The 19,295-nt window shown below is 43.5% G+C and overlaps 2 protein-coding genes across 2 annotated transcripts in view; both read right to left on the reverse strand.

Annotated features, from left to right (window-relative positions):
• Nucleotides 1-4,949: 4,949 nt before the first annotated feature.
• LOC104330458 (bone morphogenetic protein 2) lies at nt 4,950-9,963 on the reverse strand. The gene is made up of 5 exons (XM_075424187.1): nt 9,663-9,963; nt 9,350-9,489; nt 8,444-8,560; nt 7,043-7,244; nt 4,950-5,398 (listed from the first exon to the last, which is right to left on the reverse strand). The coding sequence occupies exons 1-5, from the start codon at nt 9,961-9,963 to the stop codon at nt 4,950-4,952; spliced, it is 1,209 nt and encodes a 402-aa protein (XP_075280302.1).
• A 6,674-nt stretch (nt 9,964-16,637) lies between these two features.
• ERCC6 (ERCC excision repair 6, chromatin remodeling factor) overlaps nt 16,638-19,295 on the reverse strand; it is a 48,045-nt gene continuing 45,387 nt past the window's right edge. Inside the window, 1 exon segment of the mRNA XM_075423386.1 lies at nt 16,638-19,201. Within this exon segment, the coding sequence (XP_075279501.1) occupies nt 18,773-19,201 (429 nt within the window). The 3' untranslated portion in view covers nt 16,638-18,772.

Here is a 19,295-nt window from a genome sequence, read left to right on the forward strand (position 1 = left end):
AGACAATCTGGAGGGTCCGGTGTCTGTGGGAAAGCCCTGGAACTTATGATAGGCACCCAGCTTCTCTCCTCTTTCCAGGAGACAAGCTCCAGGGCTATGAATCAAATACTATTCTCCACGGGTCTTGCAAGTAAAGCACATAAATGCCCTACTTCCTAGATGGACAACAGGAACCACAGGAACTGTCCCAGGCCACCTGCAAACAACTCTGAGCATTCCTAACTGGACGCCTCATACTGAACATCATTTTCAAGCCTGCAGAGCAGATAGAACAGAGAAGAGGTTTTTCAGCTGCTTACCACTGCTGTGCTCCAGCTTCCTCAGGGCAGGCACATTTAAGTTATCTCCCCCCTCACAAAGGAAACCATCCCAGACCAATTTCCCCAAGCCCATCCCTTCTGCCTTACCCACCCCAGGACATCCCCAGCATATCCCTCCCCCTGCAGCAGTGCCAAGAAGCACCTTCCCGTCATCCATACCTCCTGACAGGAGCACCACAGAAATCCCTTAAAACAAACATTTCTACAAACAGAAGACCATGGAAGTCTGATCTCTTGTGGATTTGTGCTCTTCACCATTAGCTCTCCCTCACAACGTATTCAGCCCCCATTACCACCCCACTGCAGTGTTGTTGGGGCCAGGTTTAGTGCTCTCCACATCTTACGCAATAATGAGTGCGATTGCACATACCTGGCATACCTGCACCCTTTTAGTTCCAAACCCGGGCCAACCTCTTTATCTTTTTTGTTGAGAATAACCCAACAGCTTTACCATAGGGTTAGATTCTCTTCTAGGCATTCTCTGAGTCTTTCTACCTCTGAAGTCCTGCTTTCTATGTGCCTGGGGGTATAAAATGCAAGGTGTGTTCTTTACCGGAGGAGAATCCAACTGATCCCATGCTATGGAGAGGATGCAGAGACCCATAAGCTGTCAGAGACCCATGCCAGCAGACCTCGAGTTGCAGAGCTGAGCGCTGCACAGCTGCCCCCCCGCGAATGGCTAACAGGGCACCCTGCCTCCAGCCGCCAGCCAAGCCGGCTCGGACAGCCCCATGCCTGCGGTAGCTACGCCCTCGGTGAGGCTGGCAGCTGGAGAGATGCTGCAAGGCTCTCAGTCATTTAACGTGGGACTCTTCCTCTGTGTACCTCGGAATTTCAGTTTCTGGGGTGTCGGTGTTCTTGGTGGCATCCTGCATCTAAAATCTGCAGCCATTCCTTTTTGTTTCTGCTCTTTACCAGCAGAGATCTTCCGGGCCAGGTGTGCTCCTTGTTGATCTTGGTACAGTGTTTATCACAACGGGGTTTGCTACCAGCATTGCTTTCTCTTGCTGCTGCTGTGATGCAGCATGGTATAACCACACACAATCTGTGTCACCAATCCCTTTCCAGACTGCCCATGCTGAAGACTACCCCTGTTCCCTCCAAAACCCTAGCTGTTGCTTTTTGGTATGCCACTTTAATATATGATGTTCTCTGGCTGAACCAAGACTCCAAAGTGTAGCATTTCTTATTTTGGAATGCTCACTTCTTTCAGTTTATGAATAACAAAAAAATGTACCTTTATTCTTTAAAAAAAAAAAAAAGGAGCATACTTGTACTTAATTGTTACTCTAATTACAAGTTCTGGTATATTGTAAATTTTTTCCCTTGGCATTATTATGAACCTCATTTCCTTACAAAGTCCAGGATAAACAATTCCAATATATTTTGTTTTAATTATCAGGGTTTAATGGGGCATAATGAGACTATGTTGAGTGGTGCAGAAAAAAATAATTTAATGTGTGCAAAACTACTGAGTGCTCCTAGCTTGACTGTGCATATTTCACCTATTGTAGGGCAGCACTATGTTAGCTAATACTCAGTGTGCCCATCATTTATTTATTAATCATACTTGCTTTTCAATAGAAAATTTTCCTTTTTTTTTCCTGACATCTGAAACAAGAAGAAACATGTCAAGATATACTGGAAAAAATGGACAATTCTCTGAGTTGAGTAGTGAAGGATGCAGCTGATACACAACTGATGATGCTAGAAGCATTTGTCATGTCACAGACAGAAGACTGGAGAGTGTCGGACGCAGAACCTGCCTCAGCCAGTGCATTCCAAACACAGTCCTCCTAGTGTTATTTGTCAGTGAAAACTTCTGGCTTCAGTTCTTAGGGTCCCCTACCAAAAGCAGCATAGATAATGTCAGCTAGAGTCACCATTCAGGAATGACCTTGTCTGGACTCTCACTGTAGACACATTTTCCCACTCCCAAGGTATGGTTCCGACAGACTTAAAACACCACAGATACTTCTTCAGTGAAGAGGGAAAAGTACAGAACAGCAGACTGGGAAATAAACCAGTAAAGTGAGATTATGACCCCTTAACACTTGTCCCTTTGCCAATGGCACTGAATCCAATGGCTGAGTGTGGCTGACGCAGCAGTTAACGCCACCCTGCTACTGGATTTATATTCCACTTTGCCAGGGTGCCCATATATCAAGACCAAAACACTCTTTCTTCCCCCACTCCCCTACCCCCCAAAGTTTTACACAGGCAGAGGAAGATTTTGGCCATTGGTCTGGGAATTCTGGACACAGGACAGTGTGGTCAGCATAGTGATCGTGGGCCGTTCTGCAGAAAGGATGAACACTGTTGTTCTGCCATGCTGGGCACATACAGCAGGTCTGAAACATTCAGTCATACTGGAATCCCTGAGCCTGCACTGTACAGCTCACACCCCACCAGTTCAACACGTGGTCTGCTGGATGGAAATACAGGAGCCCTATCACTGCCTGCTTGCCTGGCTTGGGGGAATCAAGCCTTTTGTCCCTAGCAGAACTGAGCTTCCTGAACACTCCACTGCCTGTTCCAGCCTGCGCGGAGCACCAAGTCCTTTGCCTCAACTGCTGTGCCTGGCAGCAGGACCTGCTCTTGGAGCTTTTCTGACATTGGAGTGTTGCAGCTCCACTAATACTTGCAACAGCCTCTGCAGCCTTCCAGAAATACAACTAGGCAGGAGAAAGCCCTTCTCTCCACACTGACCCACATATGCCATCCTTCGTTTCTAAATCCTTGTCTTGCTCAGACTCCTCTACTCCACCCACTCCAGGCTGTAGTTCCCATAAGCACATGCCTGGTCTACACACACAGGGCACAGCCTTCTCATCCATATATTGTATGTCTGAATAACAGTATTTCTTCTGTCCTGGCTTTCTAACTTAGCGAGATTTTAATGAAGCTATTAAAACATACATGAAAATAAGCACTAACAAAATTGAAACCGTCTCAGGTATGTTAACTACAGGACCTTCACGAGGTATGCTCTGTTACTAGCACCACGTGTGAACAACCCAAATGGCTTTAACGTCCACAACTCAAGTGAGAGTTACAAGAAGCTTCAATGCGAGTTTCACTTCAGAAATAACTACTGGATCCTCCCTGAATGGAAACACATCTATTCTGCTCATCCATTATACTCCTTGACATGGAGTCAGAGGACTTGATACAGTGCCCACTGAAGCCACTGCGAATGTCCTCTCTTCTGGAAAAGTATTTGATTCATGACTCTAGGAAGGAGGTTCAAATACAACACAAAAAAACCCCAGACCAATGTTACATTACATTTATTTGAAAATTAATATCTTATATTACAGATTAAGTTAATATACTTCAAATGTTTGGGTTTTAAATAAAATAAATTTATTACAGACATCAGTATTTACAGGAAGAAAAACATTTACATAGTGGTTTTTTTTTTTTTAATCTCATTGGAGTAAAAAAATTCTCCATGAAGTTTATACCCATGGGAGATGTCACATTCTGTGAGAAGTCAGCCTCCTTCAAGGATTAACGGAGACAAAAACCTAACCAGGCTTAAATTACAACTCAGTGAGTTGATTGAGGAACTGCAATGGGCTGGTTACCTGCATTAAATTGTAGCAAGACTGAAAGACCTCAGGGGGCCCCTTCCAAGTCTATGTCCTGTTCTTCAAGGAAGAATGGAAGGGAATCAGTGAGTACCTTCCATCAGTCTTGCCTCAGACACAGGACCAGGCCAGCACCCAGCAAGTTCTCACAGGCCTCCAAAGCTTAGTGGTCTTCTTTCTTCCTGCTAAACTATGGGGATTATGACCCAAGCTTAGGATTCAATTGTACAGCCACTGTATAAATACACAAAGGCAACCTCTGCTGTCACGCAGCCTAACAGCCACAGCACACCATGGCGGAAGAGAATGATTTCACAGAGAGGGGCACTGGCTGACCCTTCATCTCACAGAGATGTGTTCCTGCGTTGGAAGCCAAGTTTGCTGATTCCCAGACAAATACTGACCAATGTGTTCCCTCAGATTGGCTAGAAAGTCCCAGGAGGACTTACAAAGACGTCTCTGCATTTGGTAGAGCTGCATAAAGAACAGTGGGAAGAAGTGCCTTTCCGGGTAATGCATGAGCTGCAGATGGAAGAGGCCTCTGAGATCAGCTCTGGGCACTTTCCCTGAAAGCTCTGTGTAGGAGTGTACACCCTGATCGGATCATGCAGTCAAAACCAAGTAATGCTGCGTTACTAAGAGACCTGGACCCCTAACCTGGATTGAGGCAGGATACCACGCGTGTCAAAGCATAGGAAATGCTGAGGCTCAATATACAGAACAAGACCTTAATTTGAATGCTCAACTCAACGTGTTTCAACTCCTTCACATAGCAAGTTCCTGTCTTTAATGGTTTCCTCTGGCGTACAGGCTCTCAACAAGTTCCCTGTGCAGGTCAGCATACTTTCCAGAAGGCCGCTTCTCTTTGAAAGCCAGTCTTAAATGCCTTTCCACACAGCCATGGTGAGGGGAGGATTTGAAGCACAGCTGAGTTTCTGGCCCTCCTGTCCCATAATCCAAAATGCCGTTCCCCTTGGTATCTTCAATGGGGAACTGAATTCAGGTGCACACCAAACGCAGACAAAAAAAGGTCCTACTAATGACAACCACACCTTGTTGCCACCATGTCTTTATAATTTTTAAGGACCACATTCTCTTTGTCATCAAAGTAGAGAAGATTGAGGGACTTCAAGTCATCTGGCACACAGCAGGGCGTGCTGACATCCTGAGACAGTTTAAGTGTATGCACTATGGACTGAACTGTAGCATGGTTTGTTGCATTTAGACTTTCCCCTAAGGGGAAGAGACAGGATCCTCTGCAATAAAATGCATTGTATCCGCTTGGGTAAATAATCCATCCTGACCAGCCAATAGCACGGAAGTCAACGTAGAGTTCCCTTCGATGACATGCTGTTACCTGGCTTTTGGCAGAATGGACTGCAGCAGCTCGAGGTCTCCTGCTCATGCTTGCTTTGCTGCTTTCAATGATCTGAGTTTCATGAGGCTCGCCTGAAGCATCATTTTTGGCAGGGTTCATCTCTGGTTCTGAAAGAAAGTTGCATGTTAGTCTTTCTCAAAAGAAATTCATTTCCTAAGTACAGTATTCTGCATGAAAGTCTATTCCTTAAACCTACATCAAAGTCTTCAGAGTAGATTTAAAAATAACTCTCAAACCGTGAAAATACCACAAGGGGTGTGTATTCAATTGCCATTTCAGTCATATTTGAAAAACTGCCCAATCTTGTGTTTCACTTTGTAGCCTGAAAGGCCCCAATTCAGCAGAAGTATAAAGGAAAAGCTCAATAATACACTAAATGCATCCAGTGAACTACACAGGCTCTTTTTAGGCCTGAATCTGTTCAGAGTGGTATCAATGGTCTTTATATGACCACTCCTACAACACACATCATGATGAGCAGTGCTAACAGAGGGTGGAGATCGCAGCCTTTTTCTCTCTCCAGTATTCTCCTCCCAGGAACTCTACCCATATGCATGCAAAACAGAGCATGTTCCTGTAAAGTAGTATTTTTAAAAATATTTTTCAATTTTTGGATCTGAAAAAAATGACCACATTTATGGAACTCTGCTAGAAGCTCACTGACAAAAGGTTTGCTTTCTTAAAGTATCTTCTGAGAAGCTTTGATAAATGTCCTTGGAGACCTGAAGACCCATGTACAGAGGCTGAAAACCACTGATACACAGGCTGGTAGAAGAACAACCTGTGCAGATTCACTGATCCCAAACAATGGGCAGATCTAGGGAGTTTCTTCACTGAGAAATGGGTATCCGTTTCCTGGCACAGTATCCCATCCAGAGCTTGATGCTTGTTAAACTGGGATCTAGAATTTCACTATAAACATTTTCTCTGGAAACAAAAAATAAACAGGCCAGCCTCATTTTTGTTTTCAATCAATTTCACCACCTACTTGTTAATACTGATGCTACCCAGTTTCTTTCTAATATGCAAATACAATCCTTTACCAGAAAACTCTGCAAACTCAAACCAGAATTATTTTTGCCTCTCCTCCCACCTTTTGCTCTTTGCTCTAAAATCCAGCCTTAGTAAGTTTTACTGGAAGACCACTGGGAGACACTGTGTTTTGTAATTTGAGGGATGAGGGCGTTGTCTTTTGATGAAAGCAGCCTTTAGTCACAATACTAATTAGTCACTGAAGTTAAATGGGTGCTTAAAAACCAAGCCAAGGACAGAGAGGTTTAAATTGCTTATTTAACAACTTCTTCCACTCTTGAAAACTGCACTTAATAACTCTACTTACAGTTGCTTTACCAGCATATTCACAAAGTTTTCCAGGTCAGAGTTTTTTTAGCCTAAACCTAATCTACAATTTTCATGCAAACTTCACCACCACAAAAACAATATAAACAGTAATTACAAAAAATAGAACTCCTACCCCTCTACAAACAAAATAAACCAGATTCTCCCTAGGCTTCATGAGTATTTCCGGAAAACACAGTTCTTCTGCAGGGAGAGGCAACTTTGGATGCCGGGTGATCTACTAGCAAGAACTATCAAATCAAACTCTGATCAGTGACAAAGCTGAACTTCAAACCTGTTCAACGTTGCAAGTAAATACTGAGATTAGATATACATGAGGCAGCAGCAGGTAACAGAAGATGAACAGGGAATTCATATTCTAACACATAGCTGCTGCTTTTGTGTGAACTTACTTGTGGAAGAGGGTACAAAGCTGGAAGATCTCCGTTTGTTACTGTTGGTGAAGAGGACAAGGAGAGCATTCCTACTCTCCTGCAAAGCACCGTGGCTTTTAGCAAACTTAACCTGGTTGTGCTCAATTCTATTGTTGAATACATGTGTTGTAGTTATCAAAAAGCCATGGTTGGACCTGCTGTTTCCAACCCATTTGGAAACCTGGTAATGACAGGGAAATGAAAAAATATTGTTTCAATATTCTTATTACAGCATTACGGTTAAGAAATATTTATATTAAGAAAAAGGAACAGGCGACAAGCTATGAGAGCATAAGCACATATACTATGACAGAACTGAGGTAACTGCATAGCTGAGACTCATTGACTTTAATATTTAAACCAGTAATTCAACATTTAAAAATACAAAATACCACACACATTCCCCAAAGCTACATTTACAGGAAGATAATTAATTTCAGAGAATGTATTAGTAAACAGCTGAGTCTAGGAGTTAAAATTAAAATATATCTTCTCTGACTTTAGCCAGGGATTTATTTTTCACAGCTATCTTAATAACAGAATAATATGAACTCTCCAGACTTTCCATACCATTTAAAACTCATTTAAATCTAACAAACACGGCATTTGAAGAAATTAACTTGCAGTCAAGCAAATTTACTTTATCTAATTGTTATAATTACAAACTAGCAGATAAGGCCAGGCCATTCTCAAGCAGGACTATCCTGACTTAAGATGTAACTCAGCCACTCATCCAAGCATGCTGTTCAGTCTGATCATAAAGCTGAGGCAACAAAAAAGACTGTCTGAGTACAGATTCAGACCCAAGACACTGTTTGTTTTAAACCACGTTCGGTCTTTTGCTATGGAAAGGCATTCACGTACTGTTATAGTTTAAGGATATCTACAAAACAAATCTTGAAACTAACAAATAACGAAGTCTATAGAGGTAGTTAAATGAGAAACAATCCAACCATGGTAAATTCCAAAAACATAACGTTAAAGCACACTGCATGTCTGCTCTGTAGTAATGTCATCAGAATAAACAGGATAAATTAAAGCCTACTCTTAGCATACAATCAATGCCATCTCCTTTGGCAGCCTAAGGACTAACATGTTTTAATCACAATGACATACTTCCCCTGATGTCTTTCCTATCGACTGGGTTTGGGTTACTTTGCTCTCATCATACCTGTGCTGCCAGCAGTACATAAACTTTTCTCCTTTAATTCAGGTAGCACCAGCTGTATTTTTAAGCATAGAGAGAAAGCTCCTCCCTCTGCTGCTGTCCTTCAGTTTGAATTGACCACAAAACCCAGCACAAGGGCAATGCTGGCATTACAAGCTAACTGTCATCTTAAGAGATTCAGAATTAAAATTAAATCAGAATTCTCTGCTTACTGTCTGTGTGACGTTGAATACTTCCCAGCCTTCTGTATACAGGGACAACAATCTTGATGCAATGAGATGTTTTTTTTGTGGCTTGCTTCCACTCTCCAGGAGCTCATACACTTCCACCTCGATGAGAACCATACAACAAAACAGTAAGTGAAAACAGACAACTGTTCTAGCAAGACAAGGAGGATGAAGATTATACGTGTTTCTGCCACATCATAGCTGGAAAACCATACTATTATTCCAAACCAAATAAAAACTAGTTTTTGGACAATTTAACAAGACAGAGACATACATCTACTTCTAGATGTGTTCAGAGACAGGATACTAGACTGTTGGACACTATAGAAAAATATCCTGACCTTCCCTTTTCTTTCTGTTTTGAACATCTAATACCACAAAAGCATTCCGTTCCTCTGCATCTTCGTCTTGAGGTTTGCAAAACGTCCATTCCTGCCTTTTACCAAAGGAACAGGTACACTCAACATCGGAGCCCTCACGTGCTCTGTCTTCATGTGAACCCCTGATTGTTATTATTATTTTTAGAGCAGCTCAAGCAGATAAATTGCGATTCAAATTCCATGGCATCTCAACCCCCAGAGAAGTACGGTATGGTTTGAGGCAGGGCTGACACAGGTATCTTTAGGGGCAGCTCACTGCCACAGTGCGCAGAGGACAGCATACTGCCAAAGCCTTTGCTTTGCTGCTTTGCACACCGGAGACAAGGAAAAAGGTGAGGATGACAATCACAGAATCACAGAATCACAGAATAGTAGGGGTTGGAAGGGACCTCTGTGGGTCATCTAGTCCAAAGCATGTTTATATGGTAAGTGGTTGCAGTCCTCATTTACAGTATTATAAACAATGAAAGCACAAGCAAGTGTTTAACTGACAGATCATTTCCCCACTTACTTTGCAGAAGTGTTTCACGTCCGACCTGCTAGCCACATGCTTCCTCTTCAGCTTGAAGACCCTGAACTCGGCTTTCAGCATCTGCTCGCCCTTCTCCATCGCGCTGATGTCGAAGTAGAAGCGGTACTGGTCCACGTGAACTGGGAAAGAGCCTTCTTTAGCAACAACGCAAGACCCCCCAAAACAAGCCGCGGCCCCGCGTTCCCCGCAGCAGCTGCCGGCTACGCTCCAGCCCGCAGGGGAGGCCCGGAGCGGGCCGGGAAGGGGCCGCTCGGCCGCGGGGACCTCGCCTCTCAGCCCGGCCCCGGCCCACCTCGGTCCTCGAAGCTGCGCACCACGTCGCCCTCCAGCAGCCCCGGGGCGCGGGTGATGCCGTTGGCGTCGGCCACCTTGTTGAAGAGATCCACCATGAACTGGGGCGGCTTCTTGCGGGGCAGGACGTCGGGCGGCAGCTCCTCGATGTCGAAGACCTCCCGCAGGCGCTGCAAGGCCGCCGCCAGCACCTCGTCCCGCGGGCCGGGGGCCAGGGGCAGGCCGCTCGCCGCCGGCAGGCTCAGCAGCCAGGCCAGGCCCAGCAGCCAGGCCAGGCCCAGCCACAGCCGGCGGGCCGCCATGGCCGGCGGCGCTGGCGCGGGAAGGCCGCCTCGGGTGCCCCGCGGCCGCAGCGGGGTGAGGGGGCAGCGGCCCTTCCGTGGGCCCCGGCCCGCCGAGGCTGAGGGCGGCGAGGCGAGTGCGCGGAGCGCTGGGCAGGGCGCTCAGCCCCGGCGGCCGCTTGCCCGGGGGGTGGGCGGCTGCGCCTCGCCCGGGCCATTAAGGCCCGTTAAAGGCTGGATGGGGCATCGCCGCCGGCTCGTTAGCATCAGAGGGCCGGGGAGCGGCGGTGGGCCGCGCTAGGCATGGCTGCCGCTCGCAGGGGAAGGCCGGCCTCTGCCCAGGAAACCGCGCTTGTGAACATCGTGTTCTTTAAAGGCACTTTTCCAAGAGCCTTGGTTGGGGCGTCGCTGGTCCCGGGCGCCGGTCCCGGTCGTTGCCAGCAGTAACGCACACCTGAAGAAGCGCGTGAGCCCGGCGGCCGCCCCGCTCCGCTCCGCAGCGCTCCCGGGGCGGGCCGCAGCCGGCGGGTACCGGGGCCCTGGCTCCGGCCCCGCGGGAGGGCTTCGGGACGGGGGCCGGGCTTCGCCGGGGCCGGGCGGCGAGGGTCCCCGAGCCCCCAGGCCATCAGGGGTGGGGGGAGGCAGGCGCGTTCTGAAGAGCCGTGTTAAGGCTTACACGATTCCCAGACTGAACCAGCTTTCCGTCATTTGCCTTTTTTCTCCCCTTTGGTTGGTGAACGGAGTTCCACCTGCCCCGGCCCCCCAAAAAAACCAGAAACAACGGAAAACAAAGCGACCCAACGCTAAACATCTTGCATGTAATAGTCCTTGTTAAGGCAGTCTGGCAGCTTACTGAGGAGCCATTGCACACTCCTGACGGTCCAGGCAGCAGCGCCTGCTCTGCTTGTGCCACTGGGCCCCGTCCCCCCTTCCCAGGACATGGGTCACGGGGCAGGCGGAAACATCCCCTGGCTCCTCAGCTTTGGCACGCCGTGTCAGCCAGGAGACCCTGCGCTGGCCAAGCGTGTGGGGCCACAGGGCAGTGAGGTGGTGACAAAGGGGCTGCAGCTCCACACACTCCAAAATTAGCCATTTGAAGAAAAAAAAGGTTTAATCTGGATTGTTCAAACAGCTCTGTTACAGGAAGCACTCACCTTTTGCTGCTCTAAAGCTGAAATTCCTAGGACACTTGGCCATGCGGCTCCAGCTCCAGACTCTTTCCTTCTGTCAGTCATTCCAGCCTTCAGCAATTGTAGCCACGTTTGAAAAAAAAAATTGGATGGTCATTATTGCTAGGTTTTTTTCACCAGGAGACAAGCTTGCTGATCCAGTTTGCCACATGAGGTGCAGAGGACTGATGGAGCAAAATCAGAAGCAGTGATGGGTTAATCAGACCAGTGTAAAGAGCACTGTTGCTGCACATAAAGCTCCTTTGATCCTCAAAACTTTCCAGTTGTCTTCTAAGGGCTGTAGATATCTCAGGTCACGGCTAAGAGCAGTGCTGGATAAAGTAATATCCATTCAGCTACCTGCCTGAGAGCATGGAAAGAGACTAGTAAAATACGAGAAATCATCACCAGACTGTTTTTCTGTCATCCTAAAAGCTTTGCTTCCAACTCCACTGCTTCTTCACACGCTTATCCTTACAAACCCTACCCTGCCCTTGGGCCTCTTCATTTACTCCTAGTATTCTCTCCAGGCATATACCTCAATTTTTACTCTCATGGTGCTGCTTCCAGACATTAATGTCTGGAAACACATAGCTAGGGTTCCCAAACAACCTTAACTCTGCCCTAGAGGCAAAGATTTATGAAAAAATCCTCTCTGTTTAATATAAGCTGGGACCACAAACAACAAAATGTCTCAATCATAGTAGTGCAACGGCAGAAATTCCAGCCTACAGTTAGCCAAACGTAACCCACAGAGTGCTGTGTTCTTTTATTTTCATATTTCTGATTAGGCACACAACATAATGAAAGCCTTGCTCCCTATTCTTTCCTAAGACTGTATGACTCACCACTTATGTAAGCCTTAGGCAGGAGCTGGTCATAGCTCCACTGGTGATACTACATACTGGTTTGCAATTAGTGCAAGGCTTCAACCTCCCTGTTCTGTACAATAAAAATAGGTTCTCGCAACTTATATGTTGTGAACAGTGCAGCTTTGGGATCCCAGGAAAAGCAGGGAATCTGTAGGGAACTATGATAGTTAACAACTTAAAATTTTAGGTGGATTCTCTAAGGAGTTCAGCATTGGTATTTTCCTTCTCCCTCTCTCAAATGACTGGATAAATGGCTTGGAGGGTCTGAAGAGTTCAAAATCATCTGGCTTTCAGGTGTAGCTTATGGGTAAGAACAGTGAGATTTATTATGTGGCCTGACACATCATCTTTGATGCCGTTATAATTAATATGGGACAGCAATACTGAAAAAGCACAGTTATCACATGGTATCAGTAGTGGGAAGAGCAAAATTTAGTTCACTGTGCATTTCAGAACCTTAGCAAGTTTGGACTTAAATGCAAATCTAACCCTGTCATTCAGAAATAAAGAGCTCAGCTCTCCCTTCTCCCATTAATTTCACGTTAACACAATTAGAAAACTAGTGGATAGAGCAGGCTGGAAGTTGCTTCTTCCTCAACGCAGCTGCCTGACGCTTCGCCGTACACTCTCTGCGCAGGTTCTGTGGTTCCTAGTTTAGTAACTCACTACAGATCTCTTCTTTCTGGAAAGAAGAAAAAAAAAAAAAAAAGAGGTAGTTTTCTGCTCCCTGAACACAGCAGTGATACACTGCAGTCTTCACTGCGGCTTTTGCTGGCAGGGAGCAGGAACACAAGGCATTTCACTCGCTTCATAGCAGCTATCTCAGACCCATTTAAAAAGAAAAGAGGAATGACCCTTGTGTGAAAGATGTCAGACTTCTCTTTGCCTTTAATGATAGCAGAGGCAGCAAAACCAGGGTCGCCAACAGAAGTTAAGAATTACTAAGGAAATCTTCATCTTCGAAGTCTCAGCTGAAGTAACAGGACTGTACCACATCAGCAATATTGCGTGAAGTAGGAGTGTTGACGTCACCCCAGAGAGTAGCATAGCAATCCCTTGAGGGCTGGGTAGATGGACAGAGCCACTGAGTTAGTAAGCGTATATTCAGCATTTAGCTTGAATGTTAGAACATGGAAGTTATAAATGGCCCTAAGTAGCAGAGAGTGTTTTTACCATGTATCTAATATATAAATACCTCTCCCAGAGGAGATAAACTCCCAAGTGCAGACTTGCCAGCACATCCTGACTCCAAGACATGTGCACTACTCAAGCCGTTCAAAAACTGGACTATCAGCAATTTTGTATAATAGTTTTGTGTAAACTACAGTTGCTGAATTAATGATCTAGACAATAAGATGCCATATTACCTCTGTTTTTCCAACCAGGATTTCTTTGTACTGTGCTATCATTTCCTGAAGCGTTTCCAAAGGACTTTAAAGATTTCTGGCCTTCCCTGAAAGACTGCATCCATCAGATGGGAAAACCAATGCAGCAGAGACAGTATAGTACTGCATCCAGGGTTACCCAGAGGTTTATAGCAGGAGAATCCAGATCTCCCTGCTCCTAAAAAAGAAAACAGGTAGATTACTCCACATTTTAAACCATCTCAGTGACTATGCTACTTAACTAATTTCTTCCTAATTTTTCCTCATGATTTAAGTAATTTCTTGGCTCATACATTCGGAGTAAGCCAACTTTGGATAAAGCTGCTAGGTGGTCTCTTCACATCTAATCTTTCATCATCTTTATGTATCATCTGAGAAAGCACAGCCACCACCAGCACAAGAGACACTGCATCGTCCTTCCTTGATGAACCACTGAGATATGGCTGTTCCTCAACACCTCCTCCCTCCACGAGAGAAAACTGCTTAATCTGTTATTACTAGATTTGACATAGGAATCACAGCAGTATGCAAAAAGAATGCAAGTCAGGTATTATCCTACCAGTTTGATTATTCATCTACTCAGTTTGTTCTTTTAGAAATAAAATTATTTTATGTTGGAGGGAAGTGTTACTCTTTTGAAAGAACATTAGTCAAGTTACTGTTTTCTCTAAGACTGTTTTGTCAAATTATTTGCTTAAATTACTGCTTCCTATGACAGCTTTCCCTGAAGGATACATTCTGTAACAGAAACTTTCATACTGCTTTTTCTAGTTACCTGGTGCCTGCCTGGAAATCTTTGTCACTGGGAAAGTATGGTATATCATTATATGTGGATTTTTGTTTAATAGGTATCAATGTGTAACATTTTAAAATCTATTAGAAAATTCCCTCCCTCCTCACCAATGCTGTCATTTTCATGCTGTTACACAGTAGTATCATTTACTGAACAAATTTTGTGTATCTGCTCAGTTGTAGCAAATGCCAAACATTCTCCCTCTGTGAAGAGCTTTTTCCTTACATACTAGTGATGGGGCATTACAGGTACTGGCAGTATTCATTCACTACCCAACTGAGTCAACTGGTAGATGGGAAAAAAAGCCCTCATTCAATTGCAGACTAACATTGATATAACCAAGTGCACTTCTCACACAACTGCGGAATCAAGACATAAAGGTCTCTTCAGATGGCTACTAAAAATCATTGTCATCGCATGTCTTCATGGTTTTTGAAAAGCATGTCTCAAACTGTATCTGGAGTTCAGCCAAAAATGGAGCCCGCAATATCATTCTTTATGAAAATCAACCAAATACCTGTGCAACAGGCTATCCCTTTTTAGGAACGCAACTCACCTCTAAATGTCCTTTCCATACAGCAATATCAATAAGCACACAGAAACTGTTCTGTGGCTGTTTCAATCAAAGATAACATGCATTTTGGCTCTGAAGAAGGCTAGGTCCTTCAGGAACCGCATCAGCCCATCCATGTCAGTGGAGCTGTATTCACAACAGCTGAGGAACTGGAAACTTCTTAGTCCTAATGACTCAGTAGCTCAAAGAAGGGAAGTTCTGCAAGATTTTATGAACAACAACAAAAAGCCCATCAAGTCCTTTTGAAAGTCTTGTCCCTTCTGTTGTAGCTTCTTCAAAGGCAGAGAACTGCACTATTGGAAGATAGTCAGAATTAGCCCAGTTTAGTGATCTTGGAATCCAAAGCAAAGGTGACCTTGTGACTTGAGTACAACTGTCTATAGTTGACTACCATCTGAAGCCAAAACTTAGAGCCCAATTCTCTACAGCTTTACTCAGGATAACATTTATTAGTTGTAGTAGACTCGATTCTCCACATGGTGTAGCCCTTTGAGAAGAGGCTGAGCCACAGTATGAAGTTATGGATTTAAAATTACTCCTCTCCATTTTTAATCACCATTTCTATCAATCTATCCATTCATCATCTTGCTAATATTTCTTTTGTGGTGGAGCCATTATTGTTCAGAAGAGTCACCTACAACCTTTAGCAGAATCTGTTTTCTCTAGGTCAGAATTTAGTTCTTATACCAGAGATGAGTGGGTTTGCTATACCAGACTTAAGTGTTCAGTAAAAGAATGAACACAGGAGAATAAACACCTGGAAGAAAGTAAAAGGAGAACAGGACTGGGGGGGGACATCTTATTAAATAAAGCAAGAGGTTTTTACCTCCCCCTTTACAAATATGGTTTGAAACCAGAATGAACAATTATGGTAAGTTTTAACTTCTGTTAAGATACTAGTGCAGCACATTTTACCCAAACAGTGTACACAGTCCCCATAACTGCTTACAGAACAATTCAGGTTTTTGCTATTTAGCTTTCTAGGTTTTTGTTCAGCTGCATTTGTCTCCTGAGCTGTGTGGGTAGTAGGTCACATCATCTACATTGGCATGACATTCTTGGAGTAGCGTGGTGCTCAGCTTTTAGCATCTTTACAGGAAAGAAATTTTCAGTAGTTCTTGTGGTATACTTTTTTTTCCAGTGTAAAATTATACTCACTGTTTCATGCTGAAAAGTCCTTCCTTAATAAGATTTAATGATTTTTTTTCTCAACCTGATTCCTAAATGAACATCTGTATTTTGATCGTTCTTTATCCACTTTTGACTGAGGTAAGAAAACAAATTATAAAAACACAAGCATTCCAGATGAGTGATTTTTGGAATCATACACAAATAAATTAGCAACTACCAACTGCAGCACTGAATACTTGAAAACTGAGAAGGCTAAAATACAAGCTTTTAAAAAACATTATGTATCTATAAACTATTTAATGGTAAACATGTTTGTCTATGCAACATTGTTAGTCGGGAATTGTTTCAGATATTCTTCTAATATGTGAAAGGAATTTACTTTACACAGGTAAAGCTAAACAAAAAACCAGATAATGCTTTATGGAATAAAAGTAGGATTATTTTGAAGTAACTCTTCTACTTTAAAATGTATAGCAGCTGTATTATAGTCCAGAACAACTTTTACCCGTAAGTCAACCTGCAGACCTCTAATCACATACACTTTTGAGATGAAATACTTAAAACAAAAGCTAGTACTGGAAAAAATCTAGTGGATACGATGCATAATTTGAAGTTGTAAGCACAATGCAAATGTACTTAAAGATAATATAAATGATTTAGTCAAGAGCCACACTATACAGGAAAAGATGGCTCCCACACCCCATTCTTCCCCCTGCCCCCAAAGAAGACTTCTAGAACAGACTTTTGGTTTTGCTTTTTTAATAAGTCCATAAAAGCAAAGTATTTATAAAAAGCACATGCAAGTTCATTTACATTAACAGATCAGCAAGAATCTGCAAACTTTCCTTAGCACAGGAACTATGTCTTTAAGACTGGAAGTAGTAAATAAAACGGGACACCAGAACTGACAGCTAAGGTGACAACAGTAGCCTTGCTGGCAGCTGAATTCCTGGCTTGTTCCTGGGGCATAGGGATGCGTGGGGGCATGACACCCAAACCAAGTTAAAATTCCCTATAGCTTTGGCAAGAACAGCAAAATTGGTTTCTTTTTCACTCTTTTACTGATCCATTTTAAGTAGTATCAACAGATCTGCGGTTTTTGAAGTGTTTTGTAATCGCAGCCTAGATTCTTGGTTTCATCTTTCTCCTGAAAGAGGGAATGTAAGTGAATGTAAATGGGATCAGAAAAAGAGAGGTCAGGAAAAGGTGCAACAGTCCCACCTTCAAATGCCATGAGGAAAAGAAACAGATTCTTGGACTGCCTGCCCTCTCCAGGTCCAGTCTCTGAAAAGCCAACTGACCAGTTATTGAAGCAGTGAGGCACCACTTTTTGCAGATCTCTACAGATCCTTTAAGACTGCGCAAAAACAAGAGGAAAAGCCATTGGAAGTATCTTACAGACTTGCTTTACGAGAACAAAGTAACAGTTTGTATTCTTGCTTCATCATCCATCTTTCGATATTTGTACTTTCACTTGAAGTAAACAAAATACTTTTACATGAACAAAAAACTAAAAGTAGCTCAGCTTCCCTTTGTTTCAATAGCTTAGGAATAGGAACGACACTGGGCATATTTAACTGTTCCTAGTTTAAGCCATTCAGTAATTCAATGTTGATGCAAGAATGGGGCTTTCTTTTCAAAAATCTATCCGTATTTTCCCGCTTAAGATTTCCTTACATAGCACACTAGTATCTTGAAGATAGACGCAATGTAGCACTTGGTTTTGCTACAAACAATCCAAATCCTTCCCTTTCTGGAAGAAAATGGGTATTAGACCTGGTTTGGCTGTCAGGAATACTGAGATTTACCCTATCTACAGAACAGGTATGACTTGTAACCTCTGTATATGCTCCAATTATGTCTCTGGCCAAAAGTGATTACATTTAGTAAAATACAGTGAAGCCATTCCCCCTCTAACCAACTAACATCTCAGTCTTTGTCAAGGTATAAAATTTTAAGTGCTAACAGGGAACTGGAAAGTTTTTGACGTCAATTACAGTGAGACCCAGCAACATTTCATGTGATTTCAACTATCAGTTCACATCACAAATGTTAACAGTTACTGTCATCTCAGTGGTAAGAAATATTCTACCAAGCAATTGCCAGTGGTGTATGGGACTGTAACCGAATTGATGATTACGGGGTAAATGGGTTTTCCGTAATATAACAACTTTGCCATAATTATCAACTGTCAGTCATCTCAGTATCCTGCCAGGCTTTCCATTTTTTGTGATTTAACCTCTGTGGCAGTAGAATTATTTCCGAAGTTAATTAGTGATGTAAGTTACACTGTATATGCTAGATGCTGGCAACGATGAAAGCACGAACATTACAACGAAAGCACCAACATTAAAACAAAATTCTCACTATTGATGAAAGTGTCATACAATGTTTTTGATGCACTTCTCTGTACAAGTGAATCTCTCCTGCTGACCACTATTGTCTCCTCCTCCTTGCCTTTTTTTTTTTTTTTTTTTTTTTTTTAAATGGTACACTGTGCACCCCATGACCATTCAAGTAACATACAGAAAACCAAGGAAGAAGTTCTTGGAATTTCACAGAAATCCAATAAAAGTTTTACAACCCACGGCAACACCCATGGTTCTTATTGCAATAAAAAGTCAGTATGCATTCTTCATCCGATTTATATTAAGATTTCTTTTAAAGAAAAGGTGCTGATATTTTCTATTTTTTGATCTATGAGGTAGATGGCACTTTCATATAAATAGTGTGAATCAGAAATTAAGTTAGCTCTGAGCCTGCAACAAGTGCAGCACCACTGACTGCTCAAGTCAACCATTAAATCATGAATACAAAATAATTACTCATCTTAAAAGACAAACAGTAAGTCTTTGAAAGGAGAGTGGTGGCTGAGCACACACACAGATGCCTTCCCTTGGCAAAGGTCACCGGAATTCTGGCTTTAGCCTCCAGACTCCTTCACCGTTTGGGCTCCTATGGAAGGTGCACAGATTGCGGAGAAGTTCTCTAAAGACACAGGACTGTGCCACAGGCAGTTTGGACTCAAATTCATGCAGCAGTTCCCGAGTGCTAGCTTCGCCATCTGTGTGGGCCTGGAATGCTATGAAGTTACGCACATCCACAAGCAGTTCATCATATTCTGTTGAACCCGGTGCTGGGGTGGGTGCTTGCTGATGATTCTCATCTCCCTCATTCCCTGTCTGTTGTGGTAAAATAAGGTGGTTTCTTGCCCTCATCTTCGCTAATAACGATGAAGAGTCCAGTGCACTGGACGACGATCCTCCAGATTTTCCATCAAAGTGCCCATTGGAACTGCACTTCTTTACATTTTCTTTCTTTGTTGTATCTGCATTCTGCAAATAAACATACAGATTATGGAGAAAGTTGGATTGTGAGATCTACAGAATCTGTTAAACAAAATCTGCCTGCTGTTTAGACTTAAACAAA

The sequence above is a fragment of the Opisthocomus hoazin genome, chromosome 6, assembly GCF_030867145.1.
Source record: "Opisthocomus hoazin isolate bOpiHoa1 chromosome 6, bOpiHoa1.hap1, whole genome shotgun sequence".
In the NCBI taxonomy this organism is placed as follows: domain Eukaryota; kingdom Metazoa; phylum Chordata; class Aves; order Opisthocomiformes; family Opisthocomidae; genus Opisthocomus; species Opisthocomus hoazin.

What these genes read in the sequence shown, in the direction of transcription:
- LOC104330458 (XM_075424187.1), bottom strand. Translation starts at nt 9,963, where the DNA reads ATGGCGGCCCGCCGGCTGTGGCTGGGCCTGGCCTGGCTGCTGGGCCTG. An exon ending in TATTCAACGTCACACAGACA is followed by an intron (nt 7,245 to 8,443) that starts GTAAGCAGAGAA and finishes TGTCATTACCAG; the next exon opens with GTTTCCAAATGGGTTGGAAA. An exon ending in CTTTGTACCCTCTTCCACAA is followed by an intron (nt 5,399 to 7,042) that starts GTAAGTTCACAC and finishes ACTTTCTTTCAG; the next exon opens with AACCAGAGATGAACCCTGCC.